The sequence below is a fragment of the Gymnoscopelus braueri genome (assembly GCF_963280865.1).
Source record: "Gymnoscopelus braueri genome assembly, chromosome: 18".
Lineage (NCBI taxonomy): Eukaryota > Metazoa > Chordata > Actinopteri > Myctophiformes > Myctophidae > Gymnoscopelus > Gymnoscopelus braueri.
In genome coordinates this window covers 21,451,167-21,472,040 of record NC_137618.1, presented here as the reverse complement: position 1 = coordinate 21,472,040, position 20,874 = coordinate 21,451,167, and the positions used below count along the sequence as shown (strand labels likewise).

Here is a 20,874-nt window from a genome sequence, read left to right as displayed (position 1 = left end):
AGAGCTCAAGGGCAGAGATGAGGCTATAAAAGGAAGAGAAGGGAGAGAGAGAGAGAGAGACAGAGAGATAGGCAGAGAGAGAGAGAGAGAGAGAGAGAGAGAGAGAGAGAGAGAGAGAGAGAGAGAGAGAGAGAGAGAGAGAGAGAGAGAGAGAGAGAGAGAGAGAGAGAGAGAGAGAGAGAGAGAGAGAGAGAGAGAGAGAGAGACTGTAAGCTGTAACAGGGGAGAGAGTTTAGCTGACACACTGAAGCCCAGGAGAGTTGGGAAGACCAAGAGTTTGGAATTCTTTCAACGTCGCCTGATGGGACCTTGCATATCTCCATGAATCACTGGGGGAGAGGAAGGGGTAGCAGGTCGATGACGGGGGCGGATATTTAGAGACTGTCTGGAGACAATGTCCACAATGATTTGGCTTCCCTTACTTCCATCCAAGTCAAATAAAAACCAGATCCGTATATCAAATTAAACAAGGCAAAATGATGTTTTCAAACAATATTTCAAGGCTCAAGGTGAAGAAACTAAACAGAGAAGTCTTGGGGTGATAACTAGGATAGGAAAGGGAAGGAAAGTTAAGAGTGTTAAGAGGAAAGAAGCCCTTAGCACTCTTGACGCACAACCAGATATAGCGACTGACAGCATCTGTGTGCGTGTGTGTGTGTGTGCGTGTGCGTGTGTGTGTGTGTGTGTGTGATTGAGTGTGTGTGCGTGTGCGAGTGCGTGAATGCAACCGGAAATTAATACTATTGGCTGCAACCTCAGCGAGGGCGGGTCTCCACTCGGTAGAAGCAGTAGAAACCCTAGAATCATACACTGCTTAATCATTAATTTTACACATATCATGATGATTTCAAAAATACTTTAGGCCTGGACTGCTGGCGTAGCGGTCCAGGCACCTGGGCTCAATGTAGCCTGACAGCGTGTCGCGGGTTCGACTCCCGATCCCGGCGGCGTTTGCTGCATGTCACTCCCCTTCTCCCCATTTCCTGTCAGCCTACTGTCCTGTCAAATAAGGGCATAAAGCCCCCCCCAAAAAAGACTAAGGTAATAAAACCAAGTGTAAAGTTCGCCCAAAACCTCTATTGAGATTATAATGTATTACGACCATCGAAGTTGAAGTATAGCGACATCTGCTGGGCCATTAATAGGAACTGCAGGCTGAACGAGAACCCGGAAGTGAGCTTCAATTCCAGCAACGTGTGTTTGCCCCTTGGTGCGTGCGTGTGGTGTGACTGCGGGTCAAGGGCGCCGATACTGCGGGTGCCTCGGGGCTAAAGCACCCAGGAGAAATGACGAGCACCCAGTGGGCAAGGGGGGTGCGCAGCCGCGTGCTCATACTCGCAACGCGCAACCGCACGCTCGTACTCGCAGCGCGCAACCGCACGCTCGTACTCGCAGCGCGCAGCCGCACGCTCGTACTCGCAGCGCGCAGCCGCACACTCGTACTCGCAGTGCGCTCCCATTTGTTTATGTTTTGCCGGCTCCAGGCTTTGTCTTCACCTAGCAGGTAATTAAACCGAATTAAAGTTACAAAACCCCCCCAAAAAAGTTAAATATCCGCCCAGAAACCGGCGCTGCGCGCGCGTGCGTGAGTGCCAGGTAGCGCACCCAATAGAGCTGACAAATATCGGCGCCCCTGCTGCGGGTTGTCTCGCATGGTAGCGAACAAAAATGAAACATGAAAGGTGGTTTTCCATGGACTCATGTCCTATCCTTCAAGTTCCTTCCCATTGGACACTGCCTCCTGTGTTTTCAACTTGTTGTTTCCTCGAATACAAAGACACTGACAAGCACTACATAATTGGTTAAATAGAGTTACATAGAGTCCTGTTTTGACCGATAGTTTGTCAGAAAACCTTATATTTTATAAGCATTTTCAACCTAGCATCCCTATTTTGGGCGTATCATTATAGGAGGCGATTTTCACAAGTTTAACACAGATGGACACAGCTAATATAACGCAGCTAATTTCTTAAGATTTAAGGGCTTAATTGTAGCCTACTCAAAAAAACCTGGACACATCGGCTACATAATTGCCGATACGGATGTCATAAAAAACGTATGGCCACTATATCTGCCAGACTAATCAGTTTGGCTCTAACATGTTGCAAATATTTCCCTACACACATACAGGAGGCATACAGTGTGGCAACAACAGCTATATATGCAAAGCTCTTTCTCTAAAACAGCTGACATTCTTCTTGTTACACAGCTGGATATTGCGGTTCACATGCTTTCACAATACCTCAGTAGTAAACAATATCGGAAGAGTAATATCTCATCTGGTCTGACAGTCTCCAAAGCTTCACAACCTGGTTCTAGGGTAGTTTCAAGGCACAGAATCACCTTAGTGCCCTTAAAGGAGAATTTCGGACTAAGTTTTTCTTACCTTTTATATGATATAACTATATCCTAGGACGAGTGGTACAATAGAAAACTCCACCGCAGCTAAAACCAGAGCGGACGGTCCATGCTCTAGATCGCATATTTTTATCGCGATTTTATCATGGATCTAAGTGGCAAAATGGGACCACACATAAAAGAGGTCAGGTCAAATGGTCCAGCACCAGACATCCATAGAGAATAAGCCCAGAGCACTGCCAGTGTGCAGGCCATTGTGGAATTGAAGCTCATTTCCTGGTTCTATTAAAGCATGCAGTTCCTATTAATGGCCAAGCAGGCGGATTTCAATTCGCCGAAAAAGTGGCTTCAAAACGGTCTGTAGAAACCAATGGGGCTTGCTTTGTCCATATATTTTACAGTCTATGCCATGTGTACAGGACGACCAGAGCAATGTGTCATCAAGGTATGAATGAAGGTAGCAGTATAAAATAGTTCTTAAATAAGGATTGTTTTAACAAATTCCTAAGGGCTGGATTCAAAAAACGGCAGTCAACTGGCTGCAGGCTAACGAGTGAGACAAAAGCAAAAAGAAAGACAGCCAACACTGTGTTTGAGTGTTCGCTTCGCTTACACAACACACATGTATCATTGTAAACCCCTTCTAGTTCTCTCACTATTGTGTACAATACGCAGCGGTTCTGGGTTTACACAAGGCATATACACAACTCAGTAAATATTCTCTTGCGCAACCAAACCATGTGGGGACCTTTACATAGTTAAGGGTTGAGGTCCTTGAAAAGAAACCCTGACACATTTGGCTACCCACCATTTCCTTTTCCTGTTTAGAGTGGGTCTCAGGATGATCCATTTATTTTCTGTCCACACAATCCTATACTCAGGATGTTTCCTTTTAAAAATCAAACCGAGCGCACAGATAAACATGTAACAAGTACAATTGCCGCACGTGCAGTCAGTGAGAAAATGATGCACACACATCCTGCCTTCAGGGAACGCAAATAGGCCAACTAATTAAAGGCATTCATCTTTCAGATGAAGCCCAGGAATTCATTGTAGATATATGGTCTTCGTGCACTTTCCTGAACTTTGGCAACCACCCTCCTGGCACGTCTTCTTTGTTTCAAATGCATTGTGTGTAAGTACACAGTAAAATCCTGACTATTAATTTAACTCTGACAGTGTGCAAGTTGACCCGCCTGTGCATGCATTAACACTGTTTCACAGGCCAAGCATCTCTTTCTGCTTTATCTTCTGTGAAAGGAATCACATATCTTTAATAGGCCAATATCGACTGGTGAAATTGGCTGACTGATCAATCAGTCAATCAGGCTCCAATTCCAACAGCACAATTAAAACTTGACCAAATGCCTTAGGTTGTTTAAGGAAGCTTGTTGACGAAGTCAGATCACTGACACAGTGGTGGTGTCAGAAGAATAACCTTCCCCTCAATGCCAAGAAGCTGATCGTCAACTAAGCAGAGAAAAGAGCAGGGCTCCATGTACATCGACGTTGTCGCAGTGGAGAGTGTCCACTGCAGAAGCTGAAGACCTCTCAAAACAAACTGGTCATGTTATTACTTGGCCTCACACCCAGAACTCACCTAACCCTTACTCATTATGCTAGGGTGGGATGGCTCAGGGTAGAGGACAGAGTAAAGCAACTTGCAATGGGCCTGGTCTTCAAGATACGCATGAAAACAGGGATACCCATGTACCTGTCAGACTACTTCAATAGCGTAAAAAAAATTGGAATGCCCTCCCAACAAACGTCAAAAAGTGTGACTCCTTACCCTCCTTCAAAACCACCATAAAAGAGCACCTGTCTGCATTTTGTGGAGAGCCCTCTAAGCTTAACACCAAAAAGGACCCCCCACCCACTCCCCCCCAATTCAGTGGCGGAGCGTCCGGGGAGGCCAGGGAGCCGCCTCCCGGCCCGCGACCCTCGCGGGCCCGTGCCGTCAGATAATAAATCGGTAAAGTCAGGCAAAAATAAGAATTAAACAACATAACCCTAACCTAACCCTACCCTAACCCTAAAACCGAAATAAAGTGACAAAAAGCCCCCAAAAAGTGACTGAAACCGCCGCAAACCCGCAAAAACAACAGCACCCTCGACTGCAGCACACTACAGAGGGTGGTGTGGACGGCGCAGCTTGCCATGCAACTCCACCACAAAAATATGCCTGAATTGCATATAATAATAATAATAAGAATTGTGTCCGCACTCCTTTGCGATATTTGTTGCATATTTGCATACAGTGAGATGTGGTATCTGTATTTAATCCTAAATATCAGGAGCAGTGAGCGCTACAGGGGCAACGCCTCTGGGAGCAGTTTCCACAGCAAGGCCATCAGGCTACTGAACAGGTGCTGAGCCCTGTCGCCATGTCAGTGCTCCCATTACACTGGCACCATCACCATATCACCTTTGTATGATAATGTGATAAGGTGATATGAATACTCTATCCTCATACATTTCATGCATATTTGTTTTTTTTATGTGTCTTATTTGCACAAGAGGTACTCTGCCTTTATTTTTTTAGAATTCACCACTTATGTATATATGATATTGTTTTGTTAAGATATTCCCCCAAAGAATGATCTAATCTTATTCTTATTCAAAAGTAACTGCCATTCATGGGTAGCCACTAGCTGGTATGGTCCAAAAATATCTCCCCCACTCCTTTACACCGGTAAACATGTGACAAAGAAAGAAAGAAAGTGAAGTGAAGTGAAGCTGAAGTTGTATGGGGTCCATGTCTATGCAACCCTCAGATAACCTCACTAGCAGTGAGAGGAAAAACGCACAATTAAGTTGATGTAAACAACTGTACAGTATGATGTCAACCCCGTGGTGGCATTTTCGAAACCAATGGAGGCAAACAGCCAAGCCCGCAAAGCCCTTCCTGACTGTCACAATGCCTAACCCCTGTGACTGATCAAATAATCCCCAAAGAAAGTTCCATTTCATGGAAATATACTGCTGGCAAACTAAACAAAAGACATTCATGTACTTGTAAATCACACACACACACACACACACACACGCACGCACACACACACACACACACACACACACACACACACACACACACACACACACACACACACACACACACACACACACACACACACACACACACACACACACACACACACACACACACACACACACACACACACACGCACACACACAAACATAAAAGTACTCGAGTGTGTGTGCGTTTGTGAAGCAGTTCCCATAGGTAAATAGGAGTCAGAGGTCAATCTTTGAGGTGAGGTAATTTGTGGTGGAAACATGCGTGCGCACATACACACACACACACACACACACACACACACACACACACACACACACACACACACACACACACACACACACACACACACACACACACACACACACACACACACACACACACCCACCAAGTGACAGGGAAATCCCGTTCTTCCACACATGGGCTTCTCATCTGAGTGACTGTGGTTTCCTGACAGCCGGTACAATGGGCTTTTCCCCTGATTGTTACAGCTGGTGCAGTCTTTATATCACAGACTATATTTTGGCAGGGGATGTGCATGCCGTTGCTCTGCCCTTATCAGCGTCAGACATCTTCCTCTCGCGGTAGACAGGCTTTCCTCCTCCATTCAATACGCAATTCACGTGACTGTATTCCATTGGGAAGACGCCTGTACACCACACTCATTCACACTTAATGTGTGAATGCCTCAGTACATGCACTCATGAAAAGTGCAGGCACATGTTTCCTACATCCCCCGCACAATGAATGCTTTTGCATAGTTTTTCATTTCTTTTATTCGTGCCCTGTGAAATCGTGAGTGTTAATTTAACTCTGCGAGTGTAAATAGACTCAGATGGCCGACAATAGCCAATCTGTAAGCTCTCAACACGTCGCAGATGCGACGTGTTGTGCTTATAGATAATATTATAGATAAGATCTGTTGGGGAGAACTAATATATTTAGTTATTAGTTTTACTATTTTAGAATGCTGGTAGCAGATTGCCCAGGTACCACTGGTCAGGGCGGTATCCTCGAAGATTGTATTTACAAGAAGTTGAATTAACGTCTTGTGTGGGAGCTCGAGTAACCGGCCAGGACAGGACAGGATCTTCTTTGAAATGCATCCTATTCTTTCTTAGTTTCAATCTTGATCTTTAACACTGAAGATATCTCTGGAACTTTCCTGTCTCCAGCTCAACCTTTACAATGGCGAACCGTACTCGCCATATAAGGGCGACCCTAGAGCATGATCGCTTCATACGTCATCCCTATAGGAAATGTCCGTATAGGGACATCTCCGTAACAAGATCCATAATGTACGACAGAGCGTAAATTAGGAATAAGACTGAGGATTTTATTGTGTATAGAACCATGACGGATATATAAATTGCAGTACAACACTGTGCCAAATAGACACATGCAGAAACAACATCCATCATCATCATCCACTTAGCTACAACGGAGTAATCGCTAAAACAGACATCACACGCGGCTGAGTTGCCAGGTTGGAGATCCTTTACCGTCACAGACCTGTTTCCACACTATACACTCATCCGCTTGCCAGCATTATCTCCTCTGTCCAGTGGGCTGTAACACATCTTGAAATACATTTTCAAATGCAGGAGAATCAAATCATCTCCAAGGGTCCTCTGCTGTTGAACATCCTGTTAACATTACTGCCTTCAGAGGCCTTCCTTCCCACTCCTTAGGAGACTGATAAACTCTGTTTGTGTGTACGTGCACAAGCCACGTGCATGTGCATTCTCTTTCTCTCAATAACCCTCGGGTTAAATGCTCCCAATAAAGTATGGCATCTCTGTGGAGAACACAGCAGCAGGAAATCCTAACAAAATAGGATCCTCTAGAGAGGGTTGTGGTGTAGGTGTCCCAGAGGCCCTGTAGCATGGCACTATAGAGTCAAAGGGGGCATGACTGACAAGGCTGACCTTGGTCATAAACACACAGACTCAACTTTGTGTCTCAATTGGCAGAAGCAGGGAGTCACATTGCACCTCGTGTTTTACCGTCTGTTTTTTTTAAGGCATGGCTCAGTAAGAGGCTAGCTGTCCATGAGAGGGTCTGTTTATGTGTCTGTACTGTATGTCCGGAGCTAATCTTGCAAACCTCTGGACCGATCATCACCAAACTTTGTAGCATGCATACAAAGTTTGGTGATGATAAGTCCAGTGGTTTGCCAGTAAGCTGCCTATTTTCCAGGTTTTAAATGTTTCCATTTTTTAATGGAAGTCAATGGGGCTCTGATCAGGCTGAAACCTTCCCCAAATTTGGCTTCATAGATGACTGACATTACAGACTTGGCCACAATAGAAGTCCAAAATCCACACTGGAGCCATGCCGATCCATATGTGGATCCAAAGAGTGCCACACGATTCGATTTTGTTTCTTTTTTTAACCGTAGAGGAACGCGAGAATTGTGAAAACTCAAATCTCTGATTCAAAACATATAATTCCAAAGACCATTTGCACATAGCCTACGCTGGGATTTCCACATGTAAAACATCACATGTGGACAGATGGTGGGAAAGAGTTGCATTGTACTGTACAGGCAGCGCCGCAGGGTCGGTTCATAGAAGTGAAACTGTCCCAAGGGTCACATACGACTTTGATATTAGACAGATGCAGTTTCTTAGAAGCCGTGGAGATTGATGATCGATTAGTGGCTGGGATGTAAAAACATCAACAGAGAGTTAGGTGAGCGTGACAACAAATTAACTTTCCAACTCCCTGACACGTTTTTCTTTTTTTTTAATATAAAACAGAACACAATATATCCGGTATCCTCTTGGACTGAACAAGATTTCCCTAGCTCATAAGTCACTGACATGTGGACATAGGCAAACATTCAAAATGTTTTTTTTTCTAGTGAGGAGACGGAATACTTATCACAAAGCAATGCAGTTACTGACTAAAACATCCACTTACTGTTATCATTAAATGTGTACATTTGTACACTCTCAGAGTTAACCATTATACTTTGTTGTTTGAAGAATAGCACAAACAGCCGACCTGTAATCTCACAATATGTTGCATTGTGACACGTTGTGAGGTTGCTCATAGCCTATTTTTGCTATTAGTACAGAAAAAAACACACATTCATGATTTTGCTACTTTTGCGAGCGGGGCGGGGCGTGGCCTAATAAAAATCAAGCTGGGGGTCCTTGAAATTCGAATGGTTGAGAATCAGAGCGGCATGGTACACATGGAAGTCATGGATGCTGTCGATCTAAAAATAGTCTGTCTCCTGTATCCCAGTACCCTTGGACTGAGCCTTTCACAGTACACAGAGGGCCTGAGCTGTGTCACACGCTTTTCATCAGCCCTTCACAAAATCTGATAACAACAATATACAACGGTCCCTTTCATTGGGCCTGTGGAAAATCAGTTTGCTTCTGAAGAGCCAGGGATGATATTAAAGTATCTTATTATAGAGCATTAAACCATCTGACACTGGCGCAAACATTCCTGAGCGAGAGACAGAAAAGCGTGCACGTGCAAACATGAACACATGGAGGTGCACATACGCACGCACACGCACGCACACACACACACACACACACACACACACACACACACACACACACACACACACACACACACACACACACACACACACACACACACACACACACACACACACACACACACACACACACACACACACACAGTATAAATAGTGAATCGACATTGGAAGGGTGCGGTTGGAGTGCGGTTGGAAATGGACATATAAATCAACCGATGTGCAGCGAATAGGTCAAGAGAGCGGCAGGCCAAGAATAATAGAAAATATAACAGAACTAGAACAAGTACAAAGAGCACAGGTCTATGCCAGGTCAGGTAGGTTATTGTGGCCTCCTGGTGGCGCTATAATAGGCCAATGTGTGAAAGGGTGTCCGAACGAAACATGATCTTTTTATGAGGCATCCCTCTATTTACTTGAGTAGACTTTTCTTCAGTGAAATCTTTGTCAACTTTCAAAAGCCAGGTAAAATATAAGATAGTGATAGGGATGGAGTGATAGGGATGGAGGGGGGGAGAGAGAGAGAGAGAGAGAGAGAGAGAGAGAGAGAGAGAGAGAGAGAGAGAGAGAGAGAGAGAGAGAGAGAGAGAGAGAGAGAGAGAGAGAGAAATAGTAAAGAAGAGGACTGGAGACTGACTTTCAACATACATTTATATTCTTATTCGTTACATAGAATACAGGCTTATTTTTGACCGTCATGAACTTTATTTTGGTGCTAAAATGTATGATCACCCTCAGTACTGTCACTGGCTGCGTCCCAATTCAGGGGACATCATTCTTCAAAGGCTGCTTTTGCACTATACGAAGGACACATGCTTTTGTTGAACACATCCTTTGAAGGATGTATCCCCTGAATAGGGACACAGCTACTATACTGTATGTCGACAATATCAGACCACCATTCACTGTCATCGGAGCAGTGCCAATAGTTTTGTTAGTTGTGACACCCTTATGGGAATATTTTTATCTCATGTTTTTTGCCTTGAAAGAGAGTCATTCATGTCTCTGAATATCTGAGTGAACCATGTTTATCCTGTTTTAATTTCCCTTATTTTTTCCCCTTCTGGATATAATATAATAATACTAAAGAAAGGGAATTTAAGAAGATTACATGGCCAATTATCTATAACTGTTTTTTATTAACTACTGATGTAATAACACACTTTAAATGACATACTGTACATAAAATGAGTACAGCCCAAATTAAGTGTTTATTTTCAGAAACTTTCAGATGAATGAGTCACAATCCTTGTGGAAATAAGTTCAGTAAATCAAGGATTGTTAGCCTCAGAGAGAGAGAGAGAGAGAGAGAGAGAGAGAGAGAGAGAGAGAGAGAGAGAGAGAGAGAGAGAGAGAGAGAGAGAGAGAGAGAGAGAGAGAAAGAGAGAAAGAAAGAGAAAAAGAGAGAGAAAGAGAGTGAGAGCACACTTTCTCATCAAGGACAGGGTGGCTGAGGATCATTCTCTTACTGAACATACAGTACATAACACAGACATAATCACAAAGGTCAAGCAGCATATCATAATTTCTAAAGAGGTTGTGACCTTTCCCCATAATCCCTCCTAGGTTAAGGATCATGTGATGTTCTGATCTTATCTGTTTAAATTGAATTCATAAGAAGGCAAAATGAAAGGCCTTTATTCAAGATGCTGCCTTGCCTACATGCCCGTAGCTACCCCTAAGGACACTGAGGTTATGTCCTCTGTATTTCTTCTGGGGATTTGGGGGATTTAGTGACCCAAGGTGCAGGTAGGCTACACCTTCTATGATTCTCTAGTTGTCGCTTAGCAGCAGGATGATTCAATGTTTTGGAAAAAGTGAGACCTAAAGCCTGAGTTATACTTAGTTGTGTGCGGGTCACGCACCAAAAAATAGCAGATCTACAAGCTCACTATGCATCGTTCTGCAACGCATTGTGAGCATGTAGATCTGCTAGTTCATTGCCTGGCTGGAGAGATAACAAAACCACAGGCTCAGCTGCCTGCTGCAGATGTTTACAAACTAGATAACTCAACATTTCATCATGATCTTTTGAATGAGATGAAATTAGAAGATTTTACGATTAGTTTGCTTGAAGAACAACGTTTTTTGCAGCCTCTTATAATTTCTTTTTTTTCCTTCTTTTTTTTTAGAATCATCCTTGGCTAACCTGCACAAGTATCATCTTAAAGAGTGTGTAAGTGTCATGATATGTTTTTGTTAAAATAAGTGTTTAATTATTATTCTATTATATTCCCATAGTAATCATTGATAGAGTATTTCTTCAGTAACAGATCTCCCCATCTCTTCAGCTCTTTAGTAAACAGAAAATAAATGTTCAGGTTGAGATACCAATTTCATCCGATCACGAGAGAGAACTCATTCAGGATACAGTATAAAGAAGTGAAGAACCAAAAGATTTGCAGACTAAATCTGAATTGGATGCTGATATAAATGGGTTCTCTCTCCTGGATGGAATGGATGAAATTGGCGACTCACCTGAAAATATATTTTCTGTTTTTTAAAGAGCTAGAGATTGTGTAACCCCTGATACTGAACAAACACTCTATAGCAATGATTACTATCAGAATATAGAGTTTTAACCTTGTAACAAAACACCTTTGTTTTAACCACAAAATATCACTTACAGAAACTTTCATAAAGGAAGTATTAGGTATTTGCCCAAATCGTAACAAATCGTTCTTTTCCTGCAATGATAGCAGTTGCATTACCTTTGCTTGTGTGCGTATGGGCTGTAGTGTGTAGGCTATATGACGAATGTGTTAATGCTCATAAATTGTATGCTTTTGAACATAATAGTATTTTCATGAAACATTCAGTTCGTTGTTACAATTACAGTTTGTTACAATTCTGCAGATTGCCTCTAGCTTATGTTTCCATCACAATTACAATTGGCTTAAATATATTTATTTAACGTGATGCAATGTATTGTTTGGCATTAGTTCTTAAGATACAAGACTAATATCAAATCTATGGATTGAATCACTTTATTAAGGCAACAGTCACGTCAAATGTAGACATTAGGTTTAGACTGAAATATAAGTGGTTTAGTGGTTTATTATGATTGTTTTGTAGGTCATTATGGCTTTTTGCACACTTTCTTCTTAACGTTAAAAGAGAGCAGTCCTACACTCTATGTTCACTTACATACAATGTTATTTATACAACATTTCGGTCATCCGACCTTCATCAGGCAACTGAATAAACATGGGAAATATGGGGAACAGGTCCAATCAGGGAGCCAAGCAAATCAGTTAACACAACAGTGTCAATCAACACTTGACCCATCCACACGATAGGGTTAAGTTCACAGTTTTCACAATCAACATTAAAATCCCAAATGTCAGCATTCATTAATACATTTTCTGTATAGGATGCAAGAAATTAGGTATAAATAAATAAACATAAATAAGTATATGTGTATTTTCTAATATAATTAAAGTCTTGCATCCTATACCTCGTGAACTGTGATTACATTTACTATCACATGGATGCCCCCTCCCCTCCCTTAAGTGTCGTATATACAGAGAATTTCCCTGGTCGGATGACCGAAACGTAGCAATGAAACTGTTTGTAGCCTACTCTCTTTTATGAGTGATGAAATGTTGGTTATTAAGCAACCATTTAGGCTCTTGTTTGTTTACTTTCTGTTTAGACCACACACTTGACTGGAGTCTAGAACAACTGTCCTGTGAACGTTGTTGCACTAAAATGCCTTGCACACTGACTGAAACACAAACAAAAGGTTGTTCTTCAGCTGTTCTTCAGCGGTTCTTTGGGTTGCGTGGTTGAGGTAGCACTGCTGCCGTACAAACAAATAACCTATTAAGCCCCTTTATGGTTCTTTAGAGGTTCTCTACTGGTTCTTCTACTTAGTTTAGTTTAGTTTAGTTGAAGAAAGAAAGAAAGAAAGAAAGAAAGAAAGAAAGAAAGAAAGAAAGAAAGAAAGAAAAAAAGAAAAAAAGAAAAAACAATAAAAAGAAAAACTACATTAACACATGGGGTGCCAAAACCGAATACCCTTCGGTTTTGCAAATAGTTACAAGGAGTGCCAAAACCGAATACCCTTTTTTTCGTTTTTTTTCCACACGGGAGGGGCTGGAGCAGCTCTGGGAGTACCCATTGTGATCCTGAGAAGGATAGGCCAAATAGATCACCGGAAACAAAAACATGGCTCCCCAGCCAGGGTCATCACGCTACATGAATGGATGCTTTTTTTTTACGTGGATTTGCTCGTCGTGGAGTCTAGAGCTTTAAACAGCAAAGCGCAGTCAATGGGGAGAATGCTGGCACCCACGGTAAGTTGTTATGAAAAAATGCTGGCACCCAATGCGTTAAAATATTGAATTTTCTGAGCATAACAGATTTTGCCCCAAAGGCCCTAAATGTCTAAGGAAATATTCCAGGGCCCCCAAAGGAGACATGCCTGCCTGTCATTACGGCTACATCTGTAGTCACTCCCAAATCTCTACAGTAAATGGTTCTATCACCTATCTTTAAAGGTGCCATCACCTTCAAAGATACACCGAAAGAGGTTCTCCTATGATTACAAGCCAAATAACCATGCACTTTTAATGTTATTTAGCACAATTTTTATCTCCTCTAGGCCAGACAGCCGAAGGCCGGACATTAGTTTTCACCCCTGTCCGTCTGTTTGTCTGTGTCCATCTGTGAAGCGCTAATCTTTGGCACCGCTGGACCGATCTGGGTGAAACTTTGCATGCACACTCTCAGTAGGCCAAGGAAGCTCTACCAGGGAGAAAGGGAGAGCTCTTGAAATTGAAGCTCACACGGAAGAACGAAATTACCTTCAGTTCCCATTAGTGGCCCAGCAGATGTCGCTATTTCACCTCCTGCGGGCTGCAGAAGCATTTACGCTTGATTCAAGTGAAAGAGGTTTTGGCCAGACTTTACACTTGATTTTATTACCTTAGGAAACATTTTCATAAATACTTTATGTTTTCAATCGGTAGTTTAAAGTATTTTTTTCAATTATCATGATATGCGTTTGGTAAATTATGGTCCCATTCATTTTTAAATTAATGATAAAGTAGGGTATGCTTCTACTGGTTTTACAGAGTGAAGACCCGCCCTCGCTACGGTTGCAGCCAATAGCAGTTGTTTCTGGTTTCTTTTCAGGACCGGAAGTTCCAAGATGGCGGATTTCAATTTGCCGAAAAAGTGGCTTAAAAACAGGTCTGTAGGAGCCAATGGGTCACGTGACAGTTCCCTTCGTCCATATTTTTTTTGTCTTATGAGCTCTACCTCAAAATGTTTAAAATAATCCACCGGACGGAGACACTACTTCTTTGTTTTTTTAATCTTCGGCCGCGCCATCACGGTGCCAACTCACTACTGCCACACAGGTCAGAGGACCGCATTACACCTTGAGATAACGTCTCATTGGGTGTTATTCGGCTCTGCAACGCTAGAGTCACTGTTCCGCAAAAACATCTCTGAACCAGGAAGTGTCTTTCCGTCTTTCCGTGTTTTTTACATTTTGGCCAAAAAGTGTATTTTAGACGTGAGGGGGGGCCTCAGAGTGCTCCCACTTAGTAGAGTTGGCTTTCAACTCCATAAAACCGTCTTTGTTTTGGTGAGTAGCGAAAGTGTATTAGTTATTTTTACTCCAGACAACAGGTAGCCTGTATTGGCTCATCGGTACCATGGGAGAGGAACTCCACTGTCTAGGCTAATGGATACTGTGTAGTCTTGACAAACTTTTTTCTTAAGTGTGGGGAGGGGTGCTACCTGGAGTCACGACATCTGTATTTTTCAAAAGTCCTGGTTACCTGGCTTTCAGAAACCTTTCTTAAGTTGTAACTAGGCCTACTTACTTTACATTAGAAGGTGCCAATGCACCGTATCATCATGTAGGAGTTACTACCAAATTAGGAGTTTATTATGTGACACGCCCACCATCTACAGATGCCTAGAGGCAGCTCCGCCTTTATAGAAAAGACTTAGTTGCTTGTTGAGTAAGTTGAGGGCAGGTTGAGGGGGCACTGCTGTGTTGAAACGTTGCTTCAATGGCTTAATAGCCAAGTCAACACATCGCAAGTGAATACAAACAGTAGCCTACTGTAATGGTGAAAATAATATGAGACGTAAACTTACTGCGTGCACTCCTGAAGCGAGGATGGCCACGAAGAGGCAGAAAAGCAGACACCTGAAGATAACGAATGAAAGTGACAGCGTTAATTTCCCCCCACAATAAATCAAGTTGTAATTCATTAGGCTATAATCACAGTTTAACTACACACTGTTGGCCTTGACATTTATAAGCGGCTTGCCTCAAATTGTGCTGTGATTGCATGACTCCACTCAGCCGGACTTCAAACTTCATTCCTCCGCCGCTGTAATAATTCCTTGATGCAGAGACAGGTCTAAAGCATGTCTACCGGTAGCGCAAACCTGAAACAGACCGTTACGTTACAATTAATGAACAATCATTGGTTATCAGACCATGTGTGTGTTATTGATGAACTGTTGAAAGTCTAAATTAACCGATAGGGTCAGACCCAAGTCTGTGCAGTGGTGGAAAAAGTACTCAAACGTTTTACTTGAGTAAAAGTATCAATACTGCGATGTAGAAGTACTCTATTACAAGTAGGCTACAAGTCCGGAATATAACATTTACTTGAGTAAAAGTACAAAAGTATTGGTATGAAAATGTATTTAAAGTACCAAAAGTAGAAAGTATTCATTATGCAGAATGTCCCATTTCACAACTTTTCAAATATATAAAAATCGTTTGAAAATAGCAGATCTACAAGCTCACAATGCATCCCATCGAGACGCATTGTGAGCTTGTAGATCGGCTATTTTCAAATGACCGAAATGTATATAAGGCTGAATGGTTATAGGCCTAGGCTACTGTATGTTTTGTAATAATAATCAAAATCTACAAAGTAGCCTAACTATAACTAAAATGTTCTAATAATTGTAGGGGAGTAAAAGTACAATATTTGCCTCTGAGATATAATGGAGTAGAGGTAAAAGTATTGAAAATTGGAAATACTCCAGTAAAGTAAAAGTACCTAAAATTGTACTCAAGTAGGCCTAGGCTACAGTACTTGAGTACATGTACTTAGTTACTTTCCACCACTGAGTCTGTGATAGTTGAAAGCAAGGGGAAATAGTAATTGTTTTCATAAAACAGTAAATGTGAATGAGCCTATTAATGTTTAACACTCGATAATTAAGTGTAAAGGCTTTGCAGTGCGTCAGAGCCTCCTTTCTTTCATTATAGCACCCTTGCTGTAATGTCTACTGTTTGCATGGACGACTAGGCTAAACGATCGAGTCTACTGCTGCTTACAATGTGAAAATAACAACATAAAAATAGATTTTAAACGATTAGATTGAAGAATAAAAGTGCTTTACTTACTGTCTCTCACAGTGCCAAACAAAATCCAATTTCTAACGGGTCACCGCTGGCAGTATAGGCGCGCTGGGGGGGGGAGAGATGCGCTGTTCCCTGGCAGGAAAGTATAAGCCACAGGTACAACGCGCATCAAAATTACACCAAATACTGTGCAAAACTGCCTTAAAGATTAAGAGCAGTCCCTCTCCTGACTCAGAAAAGTCAAAGTGTTTGCAAAAAACAGGGTTGTAACTTGTGTCTGTTCGCATGGGTGAGGGTGGTCGTTTCAAAGGGGGGTGTGGTGGACAAGAAACAAGAGCAAGTTGCATTGATCACAACCTCACATCGTCTCGGGCAAAGATGCAGCCAAACGTGCTGCTGGCGCTCTGATGATAACCTGTGTTTTACTTGAAGCAAACGGAGAAGACGCGTTCAACAGGTGCTTTATTTGGAGGCTTTCGGCACAGTAGCGACTAGATTTCATTGCGCCCTAATAGCTGCCACTATGATGTTACCGACCTGCACTGTGTTTCTACTGGCGGCTCTGTCCTCAACCGTAGACCTGTCAGGAGCCGAGGTGAGTTCAATTCAATCGTTTTTGTGCCGTTTATAGAGGACATTGCGATAGATAAAGCGGTAGCTGGATTCATTGAAACGCGCGCATCCCCTTGTGCTTTACTCTCTGCCAGCAGCAGCGTGCCAGAGTGAGGCATCTGGCTTAAAGAAAATTCAGTTGTGTAGAATTGATAAAAACTACAAATGTTTCAATTTTTTATTCATAAAGGCTATAGTGTGCGTTCCAATATTGAACACTATGCCAAAAATATTAATTGAAATAGCCTACTTTAACAATGTCATTTTATGGGAAACATTTGTAACTAATGTGACCGAAACGGTGTGCATGGGCTCTGTATTTCTTTCGTGATTTTTTATATATGTTTAGGACAGGCTTGTGTTGGTTACTCTGTGATTCTGTACAGTGACAATCTAACTCTCAAGACTCCTCTTCTGGTGAAGAGCAAGACATTTCGAGATAGAGGGTGGGGCAGAGTGTTGTTTTTTTTAGGTTAGTGTGTGTGTGTGTGTGTGTGTGTGTGTGTGTGTGTGTGTGTGTGTGTGTGTGTGTGTATGTGTGTGTGTGTGTGTGTGTGTGTGTGTGTGTGTGTGTGTGTGTGTGTGTGTTCCTGTCTTCCTGTCCTGACAGGCCACATTTTGGGAATTGGGACAATTTGGACATCAAACCAGATGATTGGGGACACATGTCTAATTGTGTGCAAAATTGGTGTCCTCAATCAGATTTTTCTGTGGTTGCATGCATGGGAAAAGGTTAGATTGTCTATGGTTAAGGAGATATGGAATGAATGTTAATCCAATGTTCCCAGCAGTGTGTGTGTGTGTGTGTGTGTGTGTGTGTGTGTGTGTGTGTGTGTGTGTGTGTGTGTGTGTGTGTGTGTGTGTGTGATAGACTGATAAACTGATAGAGACAGATACAAAACAGTCCACTGCGGACATTTTTTTATTTCTACTCCCATCAATTATGATAACCTTCCATTCATGATTCTGTTTGGAATAGAAACAGAATCATTCACTCCTTTCTCTATCAGAAGGCTTGTTGCTGGTTACAGATGGTTGTCTGCACCCACCCACTCATCCCATCAGACAAATGTAGGCCTATACCTACTGTATGACTTTTCACCTTTACCTCTTAAATCTGTGTGCCTTTTATCTACGTATCACTGTCTGTCATTGCTTTTGGCCATGCAGGATTTTAACAGAGAGTTCATACACTTGCAAGTGGTGTGCAGTTGCTCTAGATTTTATTGATTTATTATTTTTGTTGATCTCTGTTTAATTTCACCTTAGTACTGAATTATGTTGTCCAGAGTCTGCCTCCAATCTGCTCACTTGACCCTTTTTCCCCCAGACTATCTCACAATCAGTCATATGAAATTCGACTCTTCTGTCAATACAGTCAAATCTGCAGTGTTAATTTAACCATTTGTAACTCAGAGAGTGTACATATGGGACCAGATGGACCTGTAATATTTGTATCCTCCCAGACTTAAATTAACAGGATTTTACTGTGTGCTGTAGCTAAATGGATCCTTAGTTCACAAAGCAAAATAGTTGTTTGATGACGGTGGAAATTATGTTGGACATAATCAGATGAGATGGAACAGCTTTCTCATCAACATTCTGTAAAGTACACTGTGTGATGGGACAAATTATTCCAGCTGTGCTTTCAATCAGCAATGTTTGGATCTCCTTCCTCTGCTGTGAGGATGAGTGGAGAGTTTAGAGGAAAGGACAAGCTTGCGTTGCTCTGTAAATAATGCCAGTAGTTGCACTTGAGTATTAAAGCAATTAAAGGTCTTTCCTGTCAACTCCATTTAGGCCACTGATTTAGTGAGAAATCATTGGGAACAGCCAGAGGAGATAGAGGTCTTAATGGTTTAAGTTGGGAAGACACTAATCCTCTGACTCTCAATTCTGGCAACATTTTTGCTTAAAAGTAGAAGATCCATGAAACTGTTGAAACAATGGAGGGAAAGAGTTGAAAGGGGATGATAGGAGAAAAACACTTTTTGTATGACTCTCCCATGAGATTTGAAAAATGCTTGGAGAGCTTGTGCAGATGCTGCATTCACTCTTCTAGAATCACTATTGCGAGATTGAACTCGCAAGTGTTTGGCTCCTGCTGAATGGCTTTGATGAAGGCCATAGGGCCAATACATCATATTAGCATCTGGGTGCACTGTCCCACACATGAAGCAGTTGTGGAAAACCATGGACAGTAGCAGTTTGAGGTCAGCACAACAATATCCCTGAGTAAAGATGTCAGAACAATAGTTTTCCCTGATGGAAAACTCACATGCAACCTACTTTTTCACTATAAGTTCACTATAAGTTTTCACCAAGAATCCAGTTGCTCTCTCTTGCTGTTGGGTCTTCTTGCAACCTATTAGCAATCACACACCCTTCTCTGCCTGAAGAAGAGCTATCTTTATTCACAGTCCTCTTATGTTATTGTGTTTTTTGCAACATTGTCTTGTCTTGCAGTACTTCGGAGGACCATGTTGGGAATAAGCGTGTAATTATCGTCACCTGCTATCCTCTGGGTGGGCTACTTCTTGTGGCGATGAGTTTTTCTCAATTGTTTGCTCAAATAAATCCATATCATACCTTACCATAGCTAGACATAAATAAAGTTATTATAATCAGTATATCTCTAATGGCTAATTTATGCTCTGTCATACGACAAAGTATAAATTGCCTTGGGCTTTAGGAATCGTGTCTATATATGTTCCCTCAGCCCTATGTTAACCCTAACCCCAACCCAAACCACAACCCCAACCCTAACTCCCACCCCAACACTAACCTCAACCCCAACCCCAACCCCAACCCTATAGGACCCTGGGAACATAGGGATGACCCCATGTCTAAGGCTGCATTTCTACTCAGGAACCAGTGTAGGAGAGCAGAGATATCAGGTTAAACGAAGCTCAGAACCAGTGTTTCTCCAACGTGTGGAAGCACAGGACCACAGGACGTAGGACATCTGGACAGGCTACCCCCTAGAGATAGAGAGAGAGAGAAGAACAGAGTTGTGTGGGTGGAGGGGTGAGGTAGTGTGGGACCATTAGCTTAAACGACTTTGTCACACAAGCGAAAACTTAGCCAACATTCTGGATCTGCTATTGGGATTTTGCATATTCCAGTCCAATCACTGGAGCTGTGTGTAGCTCCACAACAGGAAGTTTGTGATGTGAAAAGCTGCCCTCATACAGGACACAATTACACAGTAAAATTCTCGCTGAATGTTTGACTAGGCACGTTAGGGTTCACATGGTTAACTTAACGGGTACATTTTTACCCTCTCAGAGTTGAATTGACACTCTGTATTTTACTGTATAGGTTAATAGTAGTGCCAAGAATAATTTGTTTTCTTTTTTTCAATGTGATCTCTACTCCTTCTTGTTGTCGTGACCTGCATTTAAATTAATGGGAGTCCGGTGATAGAGATCAGCATACTGGCAGACGTCCAGTCAAGGCTCCGCAGGTTCTTTATCTCCTCCCTGTCTCCACATTGAGAAGGAAGTGACCTTCACCCAGTGGCGGAGTCTCCTGTTTGGTCTCCCATGCAATCAGTGCAGGCGGTTCTCAAGTGGGTCCTTGAACATGTTCAATTTCAATATTAGAACTTAGACAATGTGTAAGAATTGTATCCTAGATCCACTTGAAAAAAAAACAATGGATGCAGGATGAAAGTGATTATCTCTCTCCACTATTATCTCCCCACCTAGACAGTTATAGAATTATTAATCTATGAAAGAAAAGGTGCCCTTGAAATGAAAATGTTTGAGAACCACTGGGCTAACCAACAGAGTAAACACTCACCCACTGCCATAGACTAAACTGCATACTTGTGCAATCATACACACACACACACACACACACACACACACACACACACACACACACACACACACACACACACACACACACACACACACACACACACACACACACACACACACACACACACACGATGTGATAACATTCAGGAATGGGTCAAACTGACTTGAGAAGCAT

The 20,874-nt window shown here is 42.3% G+C and overlaps 2 protein-coding genes across 2 annotated transcripts in view; one reads left to right on the top strand and one right to left on the bottom strand.

Annotated features, from left to right (window-relative positions):
- Window positions 1-16,457, bottom strand: part of col4a2 (collagen, type IV, alpha 2) — a 71,221-nt gene extending 54,764 nt beyond the window's left edge. The window contains exons 1-3 of the mRNA XM_080456530.1: window positions 16,306-16,457; window positions 15,209-15,329; window positions 15,033-15,084 (exon numbers count right to left, since the gene is read on the bottom strand). Coding sequence (XP_080312656.1) covers window positions 15,033-15,084; window positions 15,209-15,261 — 105 coding nt within the window. The 5' untranslated portion in view covers window positions 15,262-15,329; window positions 16,306-16,457. The remainder of the gene's footprint in view (window positions 1-15,032; window positions 15,085-15,208; window positions 15,330-16,305) is intronic.
- Window positions 16,458-16,731: 274 nt separating this feature from the next.
- Window positions 16,732-20,874, top strand: part of col4a1 (collagen, type IV, alpha 1) — a 50,634-nt gene continuing 46,491 nt past the window's right edge. The window contains exon 1 of the mRNA XM_080456531.1: window positions 16,732-16,858. Within this exon, the coding sequence (XP_080312657.1) occupies window positions 16,787-16,858 (72 nt within the window). The 5' untranslated portion in view covers window positions 16,732-16,786. The remainder of the gene's footprint in view (window positions 16,859-20,874) is intronic.